We start from the raw sequence: 20514 nt of genomic DNA, 5'->3' as shown, positions 1-20514 counted from the left end.
TTTAAAAAAAAAAACTCAAGTAAGACTTTATATGTATCTCCATCGTTTTATCCAGCTGATATCTTTTTGGATCCTGATTTTATGACCCATTTTGTTAGCTTTCTTAACTTAGTGCCAACTGAAAATTTGATAAAAATGTCATCTATACGTTCACTTGTTATTAATTAAAACATTAAACAGGAAAGGTGACTGGGTCAAGTCACTAGATACCTCCCTCCAAATTGAATATGAGCTCTCAGTGCATCCACTTTGGTCCCTTTCAACAACTCCCTGTTTTCTTCTTCACTGAGACTATTTGCATTTGTGTTTTCAAAATTCCATTTTTGAGGGTTTTCCCATGCTTCTTTCTTGTCTATGTTGTCTATGGGGTTTTAGGCTAAGGGCCTAAAGGACCACCTAGCCTTTTTCTGTGAAGTTTTCTCTCCCCAAACCTAGGTATCCCTCACATTGTCTTCCTTTCTGAATTATTAATTCTAATGTAGAATTAACATAGAATCCTCCTCCAAACCCCTTTTCCTATCTTTTTTATATCAGTAGCTACTTCCTTCTTGTTAATCAGAATCAGGTCAGAATAATAGTTCCCCTTGTCACTTCCTCAATTTTTTGAAATATTACATTGTCATTGAGGCAAAACAAGAATTCATTAACTGTTTTGGTTTTGGCACAATGAGAGCTCTAGGAGTAGAACTTGGACTATGTCCCTGAGACTCAGGACTCTGACGAGTAAGATTTTACCTTATCTAGTCCAGACCACTTCACCATTTTCCAGCCATTCCCAAATCATGCTGATACATGTGTAACTAAAACACACACACACACACACACACACACACACACACACACACACACACCCCTAGCTCCTTTTTAAATGCTGTCTTCCTCTATTAGATAAAAGTAGGGGCTATCATATGGGGGGATTTCTTAGCCTGGGTTTCTTGAGAATTCAGAGAGAATCTTCCCCATCAGCAGGTCTGGGTGACTAGAGGTCAAATAAAGTAACAGCCAAGCTCATCTTATAAATAAAGAAAATTTATTAGCACCATGTCGGAGGTAGTAGCAGCATGAACTTCTCCAAGTAGAGACTGGGTTTCTATGGATATTTTGGCTTACTTGGAGTACGCAGCCAAATAAGCATCAATCTGTGGCAGAAAAAATGGAGGGAAATGCGAAAACCTTGGGGTGACTGGAGTCACTGAAGGTCAGGTTTGATCCTGTGGGAAAATGCTTTTCTCTATGGTTAATCTTATCAAAATTCCCTGTGTTAGAAGGTAATCTCTAAAATGGTGGAGGCTTCTTTTAAAATTGAATAATTCTTGTTCATCCTGTTTTTGCCAGTAAGAAGGGAAATCCAGTACCATTCCCATAGCCAGAAGTCACTTTGTTTGAGGAGAAGTTACCCCAAAACTTACAGTACTAAGGTTCATTCTATTCCTCCACCCTTGCTTGTATCTGTATCTGTGGCTCTTAGTACAGTGCAGGGCAAATAGTAAGCAGTTTTGATTCATATGTTCTTTCATTCATGTACAAATAACTTAAGTCCCCCATCTCTATATCATTTCTCCATGGTAGACTTAAGCATTATATTAATGGGAGTTGTTGGGTGCTAGTGGTGATTGTTATAAAAAAGAGGGATAAGATTTGACTAGGCAGAAAGTAGAGTGATTATTCTAGCTTGGGTGATAACATGAACAAAATATAGAAGTAGCTCCTCTTGTATATGCTGGCTCCCTTTCGAAGAGCTGGACTGATACATCTTCCTCCAAGAGTTCCAGGGTGGGTAACCCTGAATGTTTGAGATGTCTCTACTGTTATTGGCTTGAGTCCCAATCAGCTGTGTTCTCCCAGTGTTAGGAATTAATGACTAATATACTCAGTTCCATTTAGCTACTTAAAATCAATCAGCTTTTGCAAAGGGATATGTACTGAGAAGATATAACAAAAGCAAAATATAAATATTTTCCCTAATACCTTTAAGGGCATACTCTCTTCTATAGCACCTTGATCTCTAGGAAGAGTAACCTTCATTTAGCTTAGTTCCTGCATAGTGGAAGTCCCACCCAGTTCACAATCAAAGGTGGCACTGATGCTGAATGAGTCCTTGTCCCATCTACCACTGGGATGAGGTCCCAAAGGTTGCTCTTTGATCTTCAAGGCATTGATATGTCACAGACTGCAAATCTGGACTCTGGAATACCAACATACTGAAGGGTGGGCATTCCACTTCCTTCATACTTTAGGGACATCAATGGTTTACTTGCTGTTAACTCAAACTCTGGAAAGCCAGGATGCTGAGGTGCCCTCTCAACCTTCCAAACTCACATGGTCATAGGTTCCACACTCTTCATCAGGCTCCACTCTCCTCACCCTTCACCACTCATGGTGATAAGTGAAGTAGTCATTTAGTTCCCTTAACAGTACTGAGGTTAAGAGGAAGTGGTTGAAGTTGATAGTCCTTTGTTAATGCCTCTTGAACCAGAGTCACCTTTTCACCATGTTGGTAACTGACCAGAACTAATTATAAAATGTCTACACATACTTCAAGGTACATAATCATGATTCTCCCAGAAGCAGAAATCAGGGTCCTTTGCACCTCCACATGGGGAGTTACCATTAGATCCCCATTATAGTAGTAATTATTATGGCATGTTTGGGGGCAAAGGGAAGAAACAGTCTTGATAAGAATGGATAGCTCCTGATAGTGAGCATGAAGGGAAGCATTCATCCAGCAGCCAGAAAACCTGGATTCTATCTTGGCTTTGCTACTCTTTTGCCACATGATCTGGAGAAAATCATTTTACTTTCTTGGATCTCAGTTCTTACAAAATGAAAATGTTGGATTATATGACCTCTCCTGTCCCTTTTAGTGCTCTCATTGTCTAAGGTTGGACAGATGCAATAGGATTGTGAGTGTTTTGAATGCCAGGTAAAGTCTGACCTCAAGCTACTTGGTAACTTTTGCTTTGTATTGTCTAAAAAGTATCATGAAGCTAGTTACACATTCTAAGCAATGGGGTGGCCTATAGACCTTAGGTTCATAGTTTTGATGTTTTTATGTATTTTCTTGTTTTACAGAATTTTAAGCAAGTTAAGTCAAGAAATCAATAAGAATGAAGAAAGAAGAAGCTTATTTGCAAGGAAGTGAGTTGTGTAATAATGATTTTTAAAATTTCTTTAATTGATAATTATCCTTAACAAGATAAATGTAGACATACACATACAAATAATAAAGAAACACTCCTCCAAAACTGTTCAACAAAATAACATAAAACAGTAATCATAACCGATTGCATATTAAACCATGGCATTGTTTCAGTCGTGTCCAACTCTCTGTGACCCCATTTGGGTTTTTTTGGCAAAAATACTGAAGTGATTTGCCATTTCCATTTCCAGCTCTTTTTATGGATGAGGAAACTGAGGCAAACAGGATTAAGTGTCTGAGGATGGATTTGAACTCAGGAAATTGAGTCTGACTTCAGGCCCAACACTCTATCCACCATGCCACCTAGCTATCCCCCATATAAACACATACTATTGTAATTCACTTTGTTAAAGGAAAGGAAGCCTGAGGGCTTTGACTTTAAGGCAGTATTACCAGTTTTGTCCATTGTTATTTCACTTCTGTTTGGCTGTTGCCTAATGTCTCCATTTATATGATTGTAGTTGATCTCTAAATTGTTGGATTTTGGGGGGGATCTACTATTCTCTATCACTCCCTATGTCTTTCTATGTTTCCTCTAATACTTCATATTTGTTTTTTTCTTATAGAATAAAATATTTGTTTATGCTAATATGTCACAGTTTATTCAGTTACTTTCCAATTGTTGGGCACATATTAACTATTTGCCATTATGGTCATAGTGCTGCTTTGAATATTTTTTTACCCAGAGAGCTCTATTCTTCTTGTCAATAAACTCATTCAGGTATGAATCCAGTTGTAGAATCAATGACTCACAGGACATGAATAATTTCATAAATTTTATTATACAATTCTATATTGTTTTCAAAAACAGACTAAGCCCCAGCATTACCAACAGTTAATTACTGTTTTCTAAAACTCTCACCAACATTGTAAACATCCTTGTTGTCCCATCTTTGAACTTAATGGCTATTAAGCATACCTAGGACTTTTAATTTGCATTTTTGTCATTATTCCCACTTTGAACACTTTTTGAGATGACCAATGATACTATGATAATTTCTGAATTTTTTTTTAGTTTTTAGCTGACTAATGAATAATAGTAAAACTTTTTAAACTGTTTTTTGCTTTGTTTTTTTTTTTATACTGATGATGGTTTCTGTTCTGTTTTTTTAGCTGACTCGTGAAACCAAGATGATAGTTTCTATTTTTTTTCCAAAAATTTCCTGTTCACATTCTTATCCTTGAAGATAGTAATTGAGGAAGGGCTCTTAATCTTATACATCTGTATTAATTCACCATTGGTTTTGGATATCAGAATTGTGTCAGAGAAGTTTAACACAAATATCCTCCCTGATAAATTTTATGTATTTTTTCCTATCCTGTCTCTACTGCTTTTATTTTCCTTTCAGATCACTGAAATTGTTTTCTGTCTTTTATCCTTTATTTCAAAACTTTGTTAAGAATTATTCCTCTATTTTCAATAATGAAAGTTATTATATGACATCCTCTAATTTATGGCATGATTTTAAAAATCTTTAAATAGTTTATCCATTTGGAATTTATTATGCTGTATTATATTAGATGCTGATCAAAATACAATTTTAATTAAACTCCCTATTTAGTTTTTCTTAAATAATTTCATTCCCCATTAATTTGTGTTCTCATTTTATTGAATTCTAGGCTGTTGTTAATATTTGTAGGTAAATCTTCCATAGCTAATCTAGCCACTAGATTTCTATTATTTTTATCCACTATTTGATTGTTTGGACAATTATTGCTTTATAAAATAATGTAAAAGGCAGAAATACCATCATCCCATCTGTCCTACCATTACTTGCCCCTATTATTTCCTTTGATTTTCTTGAATATTTGTTCTTCCCCATGATTCATATTATTGTTTTGTTTAATTCTTAAAAGTATATCATTGGGGCAGCTAGGTGGCGCAGTGGATAGAGCACCGGCCCTGGAGTCAGGAGTACCTGAATTCAAATCCGGCCTCAGACACTTGACACTTACTAGCTGTGTGACCCTGGGCAAGTCACTTAACCCCAATTGCCTCACTAAAAAAAAAAAATGTATATCATTGGTATTTTAATAACATAGCATTAAGTCTGTAGATTAGTTTGGGTAGTATTATCATCTTTACTATAAGATTGTCTGCCCAAATACATTGAATACCTCTCCAAATACTTTAATTTTCATTTAAAAAAATAGTACAATTGGATTTGCATGTCTTGTGTGTATCTTGGTAGGTTAATTATCACAAATTTCATATATTTTGTTGTTATTTCAAATATTATTTCTTTTTCTACATATTACTCAAATTTATTTAAAATGTAGTATGTAAGAATATAGATACTTTAAGAGATTTAGTTTATACACTACTACTGTGCTAAAGGCATTGGTTAATGTTTTGCAGTTATAGTTGATCCTGGGTTTTCTAAATAAAACATATATAGTGTATAAATAGAGATATTTATGCTCCTCTTTGTCAATGATTATTCTCTTAATTTCTTTATTTCATTTATTCCTATAGGTAGTATTTCTAATGTGGTATCAAAGAATAATTATGTTAATTGACACCTTTGCTTTATGCTTGATCTTTACAGGAAAGGTTCCAGTATTTCTCCATAATAAATAAAGTTAACTCTTGGTTTTAGGTAGATATTTTGTTATCATATTGAGGAAATATTATTTCATCCTTGCATTCCTCATGTAAATATAGTTAATGAAAATTTTTTGTCAGTTTCTATAGTCTTTTTTCACCTTTTTTGCCACTTTGTCTCCATCTCTTTATACTTTCACATTAGTGTTGATTAGTGATAATGATTTATGTATCTCTTTTTCTCACTAATCCTTCCCTGGTTTGGGGTAATTCTATATTTTGTAAAATATTTTTAGTAAAATTATTTTCAGTTTAAACATTTAGCAATTCAAATAAATTAAATTAAGTAAGGAATGCCTTTCTTACCTTGCTATTTATGGGTTTTCTATGACTGCCTCAATCTGTGGCTTACCTTACCATCATACTGGCATTTTTTAAAATGGTGGCCAGAAGACATATCCTAAACTTTTAGAAGGTCCTTTATTCCTTCTTAGTTGGATTCAAGACAGATAGTGATTTTCTCTTCATAAAATAAATGCTAATATCCATGTCATTTGTCATTTCAGGCCTCATCCACAAAGATTTCCTGATGAGAGAGGTAATATTTTGTGATTTGGGTAACAGTTTGATTTAACTGGCAATTAATATTTTAGTTATTGTGGTTTCAAGTTGTTTATATGGGTATCATTTAAATAGTCTTAGTGGTCTAGTTATCAAATCACTTCCCTAGGCAAAGATTTGGGCAAAGCTTGAGAAAAAAATGTTTGCCATCCAAGATTTAGCCTCTCACCCTTCTAGATCCCAGCTCCAGTGGTCTTTTGTTTGTTTATTTTGTTGTTGTTGGGGTTTTTTTCCTGCAGCAACAGTTTCCCATAAGAGACAAAGTGGGAAACAATGTAGCTACTGAGAGGCCAGAATTCATTGTCTTCTTTCTGTTATCCCATTTCCTTTCAGAGAATTACTCTGAATTTTTCTCCTACTTGGCTTATGCTATGAGGACTCTGAGTTAAATTTTCATTTAACTTCTAATGGGGCTTCAGTTACCCCCTAGAAATTGAGTAGGTTTAGGTCAGGCTGGAATGCCATTCTCCCAGTTCACTAAAAGGATCACTTAATTTTCTGGGCTTCAATGTCCCCATCCTAAAAACAATGGGATTCCTTTTAGCTCTAAAATGATGATGGTGGTGGTGGTGGTGGTGATGATGATGATAAAGAAGAAATGAAACAAAAATATTAAGAAATAATATCTAAAATTTCAGGGAGAAAAGCCTTGAAGTAATCCTGGAATATGTTGAATTATGCCTTTGTTCCATCTAGTTTCAGGACCCAAATACCCCTGCTACCCTTTTAACTTAAGCATTATTGTGCAGTATTATAGAAAGAATCTTGAGTGAGGAGTTAAGAGACCTGGATTTTAGTTACTATTTTATAGCTATAAATAGCTAGCTGTGTGACCTTGGATAAACCTCTGGTTCTGTTTCTTCATTTGGAAGAAACAAAATAATCCCTATTATCTCTCAGTGAAGCTTCTATTATTCTTTCTGAGGGCCTGTCTACTACCCCGCTCCTCCATCCTTAGCAGTAGTTACTTGTATTTGACCATCAGTCCTTGATTTAGGCACTTCTAGGTTTAACCAGTTTCCAATATATTACTAAAATAGGCTGTTTTTGTCTATAGTGGTCTCTCTCAGCAGCTCTACTAGTTAGTGTCCATCAATAAGAGATTTAGTGAATATTTGAGTAAGCATAGTGGGAAATATAGAGAAATAAAAAATGTGATCCATGCCCTAAAGCAATCTTCAATCAAGTGAACGAAAATAAAAGATAATACAGCAAGTAGTAAAATACTAGGATGCAAAAAAACAAAACAAAACAAAAAAAACCAACTAGGATGCATATAGGTTGAAAGTGCTATAGTCTGTGAGGAAAGGAAGCATTGGAATTTTGGAGTAAGAAAGATGTAAGAGGGGTCAGCTAGGTGGTACTGGCCCTGGATTCAGGAGGACCTGAGTTCAAATCTGGCCTCAGACACTTGACACTTACTAGCTGTGTGACCCTGGGCAAGTCACTTAACCTTCATTGCCCCACCCCACCCCCCAAAAAAGAGGGAAGGACTGCTGAAAAAGGTTTCATAAAAGAGAATTTAAAGACAGATTTGAAGAATTAGACATTTTCCATATACTGAGAGAAATGATCATTTATTTCTTATATGAATAACCAATTATTGAATTAGGATTAAAGGTTTTCCACTTCTTTATCCAGAAATCAACCATTGTAGATAATGTTGGGGAAAACTCACCCAACCAGGCTTAGAGAATTGGTGAATTTCTACTCATTGCCTTTGGTCAGACAGGTCTGAGGTAGAAGTGGATTCCCTCTTTGATATGTATATTGATAAGTCTCTTTGGCTTAGACTTGGGTGATCCTAGTCACATACCCCCAAGACCCTCATTAGAATAAGCCCACATCTCATCATAATAATCATTTTTCCATTAATTGTTAACCAATTAGAGTTGATTGCCATCCTCAGGAACACCCAGTCTTCCAAAGTACACATAAACTGAGCTGATCACCATGATTGATCTTTGATATTCAAGATGTCACTGATGTTGTTATTAATGAAAAACTAGAAATATTAGTAAAATGATTAATTACCCAGACACTATGTCTCTTGAACTTTTTCAACATCACAATATTAAAAATATGAAGTTAGAGAAAAATATTTTGAGGAAAAGCATTATTTTCCATTTTTCTTCCCAAATAGGAATAAATAGGGAGAAAGCACTTTCCCAAAATATTTTCCAGTTTTTTCCTTCACTCCCTTAACATTTTTACATATACTGAAAATGATAATTTTATGAAAAAATCAAGATATATACAATGTAATTTATATTCCAAAGCTTAAAAAGTGACACTTGCACTCTTTTGAAAATAGTCCCTAAACTAATTACAATTATTCAGTCAGTCATTGTACTATGTGCCAGCCAGTGATAAGTGCTGGGGATTCAAAGAATGGTAAAATACAGTCCTTATTCTCAAGAAGCTCACAGTGTAATGGTAGAGAAAACATGCAATGAATTATGTACAAACAAGAACTAAACAAAATAAATTGGAGGTAATCAATAGATTATCTATTTCAATTTTCTCCTAAATTATCCAAACTACATTGGAAAGGACCTAAATGATAATCTTCGAACCCTCTCATTTAACAAAAAAGGAAACTGAGGCTTAGAGAATTGATTTGCCCAAGGTCTTACACACTCTCCAGAATTAGGATTCAGAGTTAAATCTTTTGGTTCCAAATCTAGTGTTTTTTCCCACTATGTTTTAAAAGTTCTTATCACCCTTCCACTCCCAAAGCCTTTGAGATCCCAAATTTCCATAAATTTTCTCTCCCTAGGACATTACCATTGCTTTTATATTGAGCCTAGGAGCAAGGATATAATCTGAATAACCCAATGAGATACCCTAGAGATACTTATGAAAAATTTCCTACTGTGTCTAGGGAGCATGAGGCAAAATTGGAGGAGTTGGGAATAGGGTAAGAGTAGGATGGGAAGAGTGACTTTCCTTGCTATGTTTATTTGATGCCAATGATTTCTATTCACTGCTCTTCCAGATATGCAAGAAGAAGATGATGGTGGCTGGTCATCTTTTGTGAGTATTACATGCCCAGTGCCTTGTGTGAAATAGGTACTTTAAAATGTTGCTTTCTTGTTTGCTTTTTTAGTCTCTAGAAATTTTTCAAGCAATGTGCTTTCTTGTTGGGAGAGGAACAACTCCAAAAAGGGCCAAAAATACTAACTCAGATGAACTTATGCTGTCAGCACTGTTTCCCAACACCCAAGATAAACCTAAAAAATCATAATATTGTTCAGTTATTTTTCAGTCACGACTGACTCTTCATAACCCCATTTGGTGTTTTCTTGGCAGAGATACTGGAGTGATTTGCCATTTACTTTTACAGCTTATTTTATAGATGAGGAAACTAAGAGAAACAGGTTTAAATAACTTGGTCAGGGTCACGCAGCTAGTAAGTGTCTGAGGCCAGATTTGAACTCAGGAAGATGATTCTTCCTGACTCCAAGCCTGAAGCTCTATCCACTGTGCTACCTAGCAGTCCAGAAAATGATCATAAAAAATAGAAATAGCTGACACATATAGCGGACTTGATGTTTTTAAAGTACTGTATGTATTAATCAATGAACAAGAATTTATGTACCTCACCCACGGGCTGAGGATACAAAGTCAAAAGCAAAGCAGTACCTGGCCTCAAGGAGCTTACATTCTAATAGGGAAGCCAGCAAGTACATACATAGGTCTAGACCAAGTACAATGTTCCCTTGGATGGGGAAGGCACTAGCAGCTTGAGGGTTTGAGAAAGACCTCCTATAGGGGGTGCTGCTTGAATTGAGTCTTGAGGAAAACCAAGAAATGAAGGTGAAGAAGGACATTCCTAAGAAAGGGGAGAGACAATGAGGTTAGAGATGGGAGATGGAGTATCAGGTATAGCAAGTAGCCCCAATATGCCTAGAAAGTAGTGAGTGTGGATGGGAACAATGTGTAAGAAGACTAGAAACACTGGAAGGATATATATTGTCATATAAAGATATGTCAGATAAGAGTAGTTTATACTTGACTCCACTGGTGAAAGGAAGCCACCAGAATTTATTAAATAGAGGGACTGACAGGGTTACACTTGAACTTTAGGAAAATCACTTTGGAAGTTTTGTGGAAGACGGACTGGAGCAAAGTGATGTTTGCAGTGCAGAGCCCAAATAGGAGGCTATTGCAACAGTCCAGATAAGAGGAGATTAGAGCCTGAACTAGGGTGGTGACTCTGTCAGTAAAGAGGAGATGGCATATGGGAAGAGATGCTGTAAAGATAAAAATGACAAGATTTGGCAGCTGATTAGATATATAGGGGGTGTGAGAGTGAGAAAAGAAGGAAGGATATACAATATCTTCTCATCACAATGACCCTGTAAAGTATGTACCAAAAGTACTTATTTTCAGGTCAGGGTAACTAGGCCTATGATTTCATTGATATAGAGAGTTCCTCAAACCTGTGTGTGTGTGTGTGTAGGAAATAGAAATTCACTGAAAGCCTCCTAGGTATTGTTCCAGTAGTAGACAGAATAACAGATTATATACACTTAAGTCTATTCCCATATGACTTTGATTTCCTCTGCTAGGTCTCTATATTTTGAAAGATTTTTTGTTGCATGAATCTTGGAGAATATGAACATTTGGTATGGGAACAATTATTAAAATGTTCTTAAGTTTTAATGGATCATTGTGATATCTGAGCAATTATGGGCCATGGTTCTGTTTGTGCTAGCAGTCTATGGGGATTTGTCATTTGCCAGCCCATAAAAAATAGTAAACTTCTAAGGTATAACTGTGCCCAGGTCATATTTGTTAAGTTTCAGGGGGTTGTTCATTGATAAATTTGTAAAGCCTACAGTGATATGGTGCATAGTTTCTATAGTTTCTTTGGCAGAAATTTGAGGATGTCTTAGTTGGGGATCATGAGGAACACCATGGCAACAAGAGTCACAATGTAGTGAAAAAACTTTTATTGAATTTATTTATTTCATTAAAGCAATAGTAAAGGTAAATTAGGGGAACCTTATTCTTCTACAGCAGGGAGGGGCCCCACTAACATCCCTATGGAACAAGTCAGCTAGATGGGGAACTCCTGACATCATGGGTTTTATCTGTGTAGAAGTAGTGATATGGTGATAAATGTTTAACTGGCTCTCTGATTTAAAAAAAAATGTGTTTAACATATGTTTAAGTTTAATCTTCATTACTAACATTTTTCCATCAACTTCCTGTCTAGTAAATCATCAAAAAAATAATCAAGCCCCTATTTGTAGCATTTGCCTATTTCTGAGGTTTAAAAGCTCTCACTAAAAATAAAACAATTGGCTCTCAAAGGCCAGTTCCAGGTAACTCTACCACATTCCTAGATAGAAGTCTCTACCCAGGTCTCTACCCAGCTTTTTATATGAAATTAATTTTTAGGAGTCATATTGACATCTGGGTTCTATATAGTAGTTGTTATCCAATGTTTAAGTAGGGTAGCTAGGTGGTATGGTGAACTTGAAGTCAGGAAGACTCCAAGTTCAAATCTGGCTGCAGACAACTACTAGCTGTGTGACCTGGGCAAATCACTTAAGCCTATTTGTCTTAGTTTCTCCATCTGTAAAATGAGCTGGAGAAGGAAATGACAAACCACTCCAGTATCTTTGCCAAAAAAAACCTCAAATGGGGTCACAGAGAGTTAGACATGACTGAAAAGCAAGTAAATAACAAAAAATGTTTAAGCACTTGAATGTTATACAACACAAATAAGGACAAATAAAGAGATTCTGGTTGCTGGGTTCAGGCAAAACATCTCTGAAACAGAGAGACTTTTTAATTCAGTCTCCATTTAAGAAAATAAACTCTTCAGCACAATTCCATGTTGTAGAATACCGTTGTATAACCTACACTGGTCACTGTTAAGTATCCTTAAGGATAAAGCTTCTCTGATTTCTAGTGGTTATAACCTAGTCCTGAACTGCTATTACAAATTCGTCCATTCCCACAAACAAATCTATATGGCTTAATAATTTGTTCTTTTTTGATGTGATGTTGGCTGAGTTCATCTGGCTATTACCCATGAAGGGCATTTTGATTCCACTCTCAAATTTTAGCTGTTCCACAGGCTATATCTGGAGAGACATTACTTCCAGTTAAAAATGACAAACCCGGGGCAGCTAGGTGGTGCAGTAGATAGAGCACCAGCCCTGGAGTCAGGAGTACCTGAGTTCAAATCCAGCCTCAGACACTTAACACTTACTAGCTGCATGACCCTGGGCAAGTCACTTAACCCCAATTGCCTCACTAAAAAAAAAATGACAAACCCAATGTTGTGTGCTTATTATCAGCCTTCATTATTGCCCACTAGGAATACATGCTTAATTCCAAAAGTTTCTGTAGGTTTTTTGTTTGTTTGTTTGTCTTACCTATTTATCAAGTACTCTATGAATGTCTATCAATCTTTCTCCTTCTTGGTGAGAAAGCAGTCTTTCCATTACTGACTTAATGTGATTGACCCAGATTTTCTGATTAATATTTGATTTATTTTTCCATTCAATTACTTTCCAAATCTGTTTTATTATTTTTGGGTTGTTTTTTTTTTTTTTGGTTTGGTTTGGTTTGGGGATTTTTTTGTGGGTCAATGAGGGTTAAGTGACTTGCCCAGGGTCACACTGCTAATAAGTGTCAAGTGTCTAAGGATGGATTTGAACTCAGGTCATCCTCAATCCAGGGCCAGTGCTTTATTCATTGTGCCATTTCACTGCCCCTTGATATGTTTTTAAATTTTGAAACTCTACATCAGTTCTGATATTGTGTAGGTATTAGTTGCTTCAAATGTATCCTTCTATTTCAACTTTGATCTCAGGACCAGTAAGTTGGCCATTGCCTCCTCCTCCTCCTTCTTCTTCTTTTTCTTCTTCTTCTTTGAGGCTGTGAGAGGCAAATTTAATATATGGAGAGTTAATTGAATGGCTCACCGTAATATTGGGGTCCCAGAAATAATGAGGGACTTCTAGGTCCAAAGCTCCCTCCTCTCCAAAATGCCTTTTTAGATATTTCTCCCAGGCCTAACAGCCTCTTTAGGAGGCTAACAGTCTCTTTTCCACAAAAAAATCAGGTCTTATTAATGGGAATGAAATAAACAGCAAAAGTGAAATTAATAAAATCAAAGACAAGGGAATAGGGAAAAAGAAATAGAGATAATCCTCCTAACTCTAACCTAAATCTATACAATCCCCAAACTCGCTTCCAGTTCAGCTAATTCAAAAGAGCAGGGCTCATATGTTAACTCAACACCTGGGATCCATAGCTTCAATGGAAAACCAGCTTTGCATCCAGGGTCCACAGGACTCGTCTGCTCCTGCTGCTCACACCACCGGAAAGGAAGTCACTTCAGAAAAGACTGAGCTCCCCTCATCGAGCATTTACTCTTCCTCCCCCAGAAGGGGAGGTCCTTCAAAACTGCCTGTGGAGAGTGGTTTCTCCTGTTGACATCAGCAGCACACATCACTCAGGGCAAGCAGGTGTGGCTCATCCTAATCAGTCAGTCAAATTTCAATAATCTGACCACAAGGTAATTGGGGTTAAGTGACTTGCCAGGGTCACACAGCTAGTAAGTGTTAAGTGTCTGAGACTAGATTTGAACTCAGGTCTTCCTGACTCCAGGGCCAGTGATCTATCCACTGTGCCACCTAGCTGCCCCCATTGCCTTATTTCAATTTCTTCATGCCTGATGTATCTTGCCTTGAGGAGACCAAAGTATCCATAGGTATTGCCTTCATCTGTTAGTTCAATATGACCCTCAGTTTTGAGCTGGATGCCTTAAGTCTCACTCAGCCAACAAACATTTATTATTTACTACATTTGAATTAAGAATTTTATACTTATCAAGTCCAAATGCATTTTGATATCATTTAAAATAGATTCTATGAGAAGAAAGAGCTATTTGATATATTTTCTTTTTTATTTTCTTTTTTAAATCTTAAAAGTATTTTATTGTTTTCCAATTACATGTACAGATAGTTTTCAACATTTGTTTTCATAAGATTTTTAGTTCCAAATTTTTCTCCCTCCCTCCCCTCCCCAAGACAGAAAGCAATCTGATATATGTTGTATTTTCTTTTTAAAGGAATATTTATTTTAATACATTTTGTAATCTGTCCTTCCCACTGTCTCCCCCAGTGAACAAAATAAAATAAAATTTCAAAAAACCCACAAAATAAAAACAAAAGCCTCAATATAAGCAAGTGTAGTCTGGCCAAAAAAAAAAAATCCCTTATTGGTCAGTCTAAAAATATATAACCCAGTTTTTTGTTTGCTTGTTTTACCATTTCATCACCTCTTTGGCAGATCAGTGGCAAATTTCAACTTCAATCTTTTGGGTTCATGTTTTGTGATTTCAATGACCTGAATTATGAAATCTTTCAAAGTTATTTTTCTCAACAATGTTATTGGTATTACATAAATTGTTCTAGTTCTGCTTACTTCTCACTGCAATGGTTCATAGACATATTCCCAGTTTTCTCTGAAACTGTCAAATTTATCATTTCTCATAATACACTAATTTACATAACACACATAATTTACTAGAATGGCTAGATAAATTTCATAGCTTTACCAACAATATAATAGTGTGCTTGTTTTCCCACAACCCTTCCAACATTTATCATTTTCTTCTTTTGTCATCTTTGCAAGTCTGAAGGGTTCGAGGAGAAACCTCAAAGTTGCTTTAATGTATATTTCTCCACTTAGTGATTTAGAATATTTTTCATGGGGTTGTTGATAGTTTATATTTCTTCCTTTGAAAATTTCTTGTCAATATCTTTTGATCATTTTTCTGTTGAAAAATGACTCAGTTAAGGGGCAGCTAGGTGGCGCAGTGGATAGAGCACCAGCCCTGGAGTCAGGAGTACCTGAGTTCAAATCCAGCCTCAGACACTTAACACTTACTAGCTGTGTGACCCTGGGCAAGTCCCTTAACCCTAATTTCCTCACTTAAAAAAAAAAAAAGAAAAATGACTCAGTTTCATAAATATATATCAATTCTTTACATATATTGGATATGAGATATTTAGCAGAAAAGATATATATACATATATTCCCCAGTTTTTCCCTTTCCAATTTTAACTACATTAGATTTGCTCATGAAAAAAAAAATTAATTTTATAGAAACAGAATTGTTCATTTTATCTTCTGTAATCCTTTCTATCCCTTGTTTAGTCATGAACTCTTCACTCATCTATAGATTTAAAAGGTCATTTTTGCCTTGTTTCTCTAATTTGATTATGATGTGATTTTTAATATGTAGGTTATACAGCCATTTAGAGATTATCTTGGTACATAGTGTGGGGAATTAGTCTAAACCTAATTTCTTCCAGATCACTGTCCAGTTTTCCCAACAATTTTGTCAATGTGTCCTTCCCCTGGACACTATTTAGGTTTATTAAACACTATGTTACTGTGTTTACCTCTGCATATTGTGTATCTAATCTGTCCCAGTGGTTCACCTTTCTAGGTTTTTAACCAATACCAAGGTATTTTAATGATTACTGTTATGTAGTAGAGTTTGGCACCTGGAAAGATGGGCTCTTGTCCTTCCCATTTTTTTTTCATTTCTTATTGTTCTTGAGATTCTTGACCTTTTGTTCTATATCATTTTTTAAATTTTTCCTAGTTCTATAAAGTAATCCTTTCATAGTTTGATATAGCACTGAATAAGCAACTTAATTTGGGTAGCATTGTTATTTTTATAATATTGGCTTGACCTATCTATGAGCAATCAATGGTTCTTCAATTGTTTCAGTCTGTCTTTATTCCTATAAAAAATGCTTTACAATTGGGTTCGTGTATGTGTTGAGTACATCTTAGTAGATGCACTCCCAAGTATTTTATAGCTTAAGTTTTATTTTGAATGGAATTTCTCTTTCTATGTCTTTATGCTTTTGTTGATTGGTAACATTTTGTTTGACTCTAGAATTTTCTAAGTAAATCATCATATCCTGAAAAATGAAAAAAAAAATTGCTTCTTCTTTGCCTATACTTACTTCCTCTCATTCTCTTTCTTATCTCATAACTACAGTGAATATTTTTAACACTATATTAAATAATAATGATCATGGGCTTCTTTACTTTATCCCTGATCTGATTAGAAAAGTGTCTGTTTTCTATTGTGTATATTTGTTCTTAAATTTAGGAAGATACTATTATATTAAGGGAAGTTCTATTTGTTTCTGTGTTTTCTAGAGTTTTTAATAAAAACAGATGCTGAATTTTGTTCAAAAACTTTTTAGCATCTATTCATAAAATCATATTTTTATTATTTATATTATTTACATGGTTTATTATGTTAATAGCCTTCTTTGTGTTGAACTAACTTTGTATTCTTGATATAAAATTAGCCTAATTGTACTGTTTCACTTTTCTTATATTGTGTGGTAAACTGCTTCTAATTTTTTGCTTTATTTATCATTAGGGATATTGGTTGGTAATTTTCTAAGCATTTTCTCTTGTATCAAGAAAATATTTTATCAAAAATCAGTTTTTGTTGTGTTACAAACATTTTGTATAATATTGGAATTAATTGTTCTTTGAATACTTTATAGAATTCACTTGTAAATACATATGGTCTTGGCTTTATTTGGGGCTTCACTTATGGCTTGTTTAATTTCTTTTTTCTGATAACTGGGTAATTTTAAAGAGTATCTTTATTCCTTAGTAAATCTGGATGTTTTGTATTTTTGTAAGGATTTACCCATTTCCTCTAAGTGATCTGTTTTGTTAGTATGCAACTGAGCAAAATCACTGCTGATAATTTCCTTTATTTTATCTTCAACTGTTGTGATTTTTTTTCACTTTTGATATGAATACTGGTTTTCTTCTCTCTTTTTAAAAATCAGATTGGCTATTTGTCTATCTTATTTATATTTTTCTGCTAAGAACTATTTTAGCTTCATTCCATATATTTTATTATGCTGTTTTGTTGTCTCAATGTTGTAATTTTCTTTGATAAAGTTTATTGTCTCTAATTTGATCTTTTATCCATCAGTTCTTTAGAATTACATTATTTAGTGTTGAATTATTTTTAATTCTTTCTTTAAAAAACCCTTTATTGAATATAATTCTAATTGCATCATGATCACTGAATTATATGATTAGTATTATGACTTTTCTACATTTCACAAAGGTTTCTGTGCTTCAATACAATTGCTTTTTATAAATATGCCATGTAAAGTTGAGAAATGTGTAAATTCTTTTTTATTCTGTTTCACTAATCAAATAGAAATCTGTCATCTCTAATTTTTCTAAAGTTCCATTTGAGTCCATAACTTCTTTCTTATCTTTTGGTTAGATTTGTCTAGATCTGAAAGGAGTAGATTAAGTTTTCTCACTATTACAGTTTTACTATCAATTTCTCTCTCCAATCTTATTAGCTTTTCCTTTAATTTTAGATGTCTTCTTATTAGAGACATGCATATAAGGATTGACCTTGATTATCTATGATTCCATTAAGCATAATGTAATTTCCCAGCTCAAGTTAGCTAAATGGAGCTCAGTGGATAGAGTATTTGGCCTAGAGTCAGGAAGACCTGAGTTCAAATCTGGCCTCAAATAGTTACTAGATGAGTGACTCTGGTCAAGTCACTTAATCTCTGTTTGCCTTAATCCACTGGGGAAGGAAATGGGTGGGGGTTCAAATGACATAATTGAAGTAATAAGGCCTTTGCAAACTATAAAGTACCAAATAAACATGAATTACTATTATTGCTATTATGAAAAGTTTTAGGGGACAGCACAGTGGCTAGAGCACTGGGCTTGGAATCAGGAAAACTCATCTTCCTGAATTCAAATCTGGCCTCAGACACATACTAGCACTGTGACCCTGGGCAAGTCATTTAACCCTGTTTGTCTCAGTTTCCTCATCTGTAAAATGAGCTGGAAGAAGAAATAGCAAACCACTCCAGTATCTTTGCCAAGAAAATCCCATGGACAGTATGGTCCACAGGGTCATGAAGAGTTGGACACAACTAAATAAAAACAACAATTTCCCTGCTTATCTTTTTTTAATCATGTCTATATTTACAGAAGCTTTACCTTAAATCATAATGACCGTACCGGCCTTGGATTCAGGAGTGCCTGAGTTCAAATCTGGCCTCAGACACTTGACACTTACTAGCTGTGTGACCCTGGGCAAGTCACTTAGCCCCCATTGCACTGCAAAAAAAAAATCATAACGACTAACGTTGCTTTTTTGAGTTCAGCTGAAGCAAAATAATTTTTGTTCTAGCCCCTCATTTCAACTTTGTGTGAATATTTGTTTCAAGTGTTCATCTTATAGATAACATTTTCAGAGATTACGTTCCTTGTGCCATCCCCTTCTGTTTTATAATTGAGTTGGTCCCATTCTCATTCACCATTATAATTGTTAAATGTGTTGTTCTCTCCATTCTTTCTTCTCTTTACTTCCAATTCTCTCTTTACAAATAAGAAGGTGGTAAAAGAAAAGGAGTTTACCTAACACTTAATGATCCATAAATGAAACAGCTCATTTCCCTCTGTTACAGTCCTTCTCTTTCTCTTGCCCTGCCCCTGCTCTGTCTTCCTTTTCTTTTAATCCCCTTAACACTTCAAATTCCTCTTTCTAGAATTAATTTCTTTTTCTTATGATTATTCCCTTACATATCTTGTCCTATCCTTTCTTCCTGCCCCTTGTCCTTGTATTTCTTTTGTTTTTAATGTAATTTTATGTGAAAATTTTATTTCTTTGTATTTTTATGCCAAATTTTTCTGTGTATCTGTGAGTGTGTATGATTCGTTCAATCTTCCTTTATCCAGATCAGATGAAAGTAAAATTCATGGAATACTGATTCCCTACTTCCTTTCTTCCATAGTTGCATAATCTTCATCTTATGTACCTCTCCTCTTCTTTTCTTCCATATTATAGTTCCCTGTCCCTCCTGTTTTTGTTTTCTTTTTAAACTATCAAAACGGAACATAACCACCCACAGGCCTTCTGTAATTTTTTACCTTTTTCTATAGTCCTTAAAGATATTAATATTTAATGTGTTTTGCAGTAGAACCATATAGTTTGCTATAATTCAAGTATGTCAAATGATTAATGTGATGTTTTGGTTTACCTCTCTCTTTAAGTTGAAACCCATACTTAATTCTGTTTAATAAATGATAATGGACTTAAACCTAAGCAGAACCATAATTGGCTTCACTTGTCTCCCTGAAAAGTGCCATGCTTTATTTTAATTATTTTTACATTATTTTTGACATTTTAAATAGAGAAGTTTTCCAAGTGAATATTAAGTATTTTAATGTTATCAATATTCATGCATTTATTTTCATATATTTTATACATTTGCAGTACATGAATAACCAATGATGGTGGAACTAAGTCAAAGGTATCATCATCATGACATCATTACTATTACTAAGCTTAATCCTCCTACCATTATAATAACAACTACTACTACTGATACTACTAACACTGCTACCACTATTTTTTTTTTCTGGCTTAAATGAATCGGCTTTTGATATTAACTAAAAGCTAGGCAATACAATAGAACTATCTCATTAAAGAATACGTATTCTCAGTTACTCTAGGCAGATTTTTTTTTCAGTAACAACTGGAATAGAATTACTTGTTAGAATTACTCCTCTATTAAAAGAAAAGAAAATTCTCTTGCTTTTGAGGTCTTTGAGAAAGGACATGATGTTCAAGTAGGTAGAAGTAATGAGTATTCTATTTATGACACCTTACATTTATATGGATTTTCTATTGTTCAAATCCCAGTCACACTCTAATGTACAAAAACCATTTGAAGTAGGTTAGACAACATTGTTACTTTCATTTAATGGAGATATTCTGTGGCTAAATGAATGATACATGTGTAGGATGGTTAAGATGTATAACCTTTTTACAGGATTCATAGTTCTAATATGTGTATTTCTTCAGGAAGTATGACTTTATGAGTTCTTTCTATAAAGATACATTTGTGGCGATAATAATAAAATTCTTTATCCTAACAGACATGGGCACAACAAAGACAAAATACTTTCACGTTCTTGGAGCAATAGGATGAAGTAGAAAGAGTATTGGACTTGGAATCAAAAGACCTGTCAGGGTCTTCTGACATACCCTAGGAAAATGTTTTCATCCCTCTGAACCTCAGTT

At 34.7% G+C, this 20514-nt stretch overlaps 1 protein-coding gene across 1 annotated transcript in view; it reads left to right on the top strand.

Moving 5' to 3' along the window:
• LCP2 (lymphocyte cytosolic protein 2) overlaps positions 1-20514 on the top strand; it is a 73441-nt gene that overhangs the window by 26595 nt on the left and 26332 nt on the right. The window contains exons 4-6 of the mRNA XM_043981453.1: positions 3073-3138; positions 6311-6342; positions 9364-9401. Of these exons, the coding sequence (XP_043837388.1) occupies positions 3073-3138; positions 6311-6342; positions 9364-9401 (136 nt within the window). The remainder of the gene's footprint in view (positions 1-3072; positions 3139-6310; positions 6343-9363; positions 9402-20514) is intronic.

This window comes from Dromiciops gliroides, chromosome 2, assembly GCF_019393635.1.
Source record: "Dromiciops gliroides isolate mDroGli1 chromosome 2, mDroGli1.pri, whole genome shotgun sequence".
Taxonomy (NCBI): Eukaryota; Metazoa; Chordata; class Mammalia; order Microbiotheria; family Microbiotheriidae; genus Dromiciops; species Dromiciops gliroides.
The sequence above is the reverse complement of the archived record's forward strand: the minus strand, read 5'-3'. Positions and strand labels throughout refer to the sequence as shown.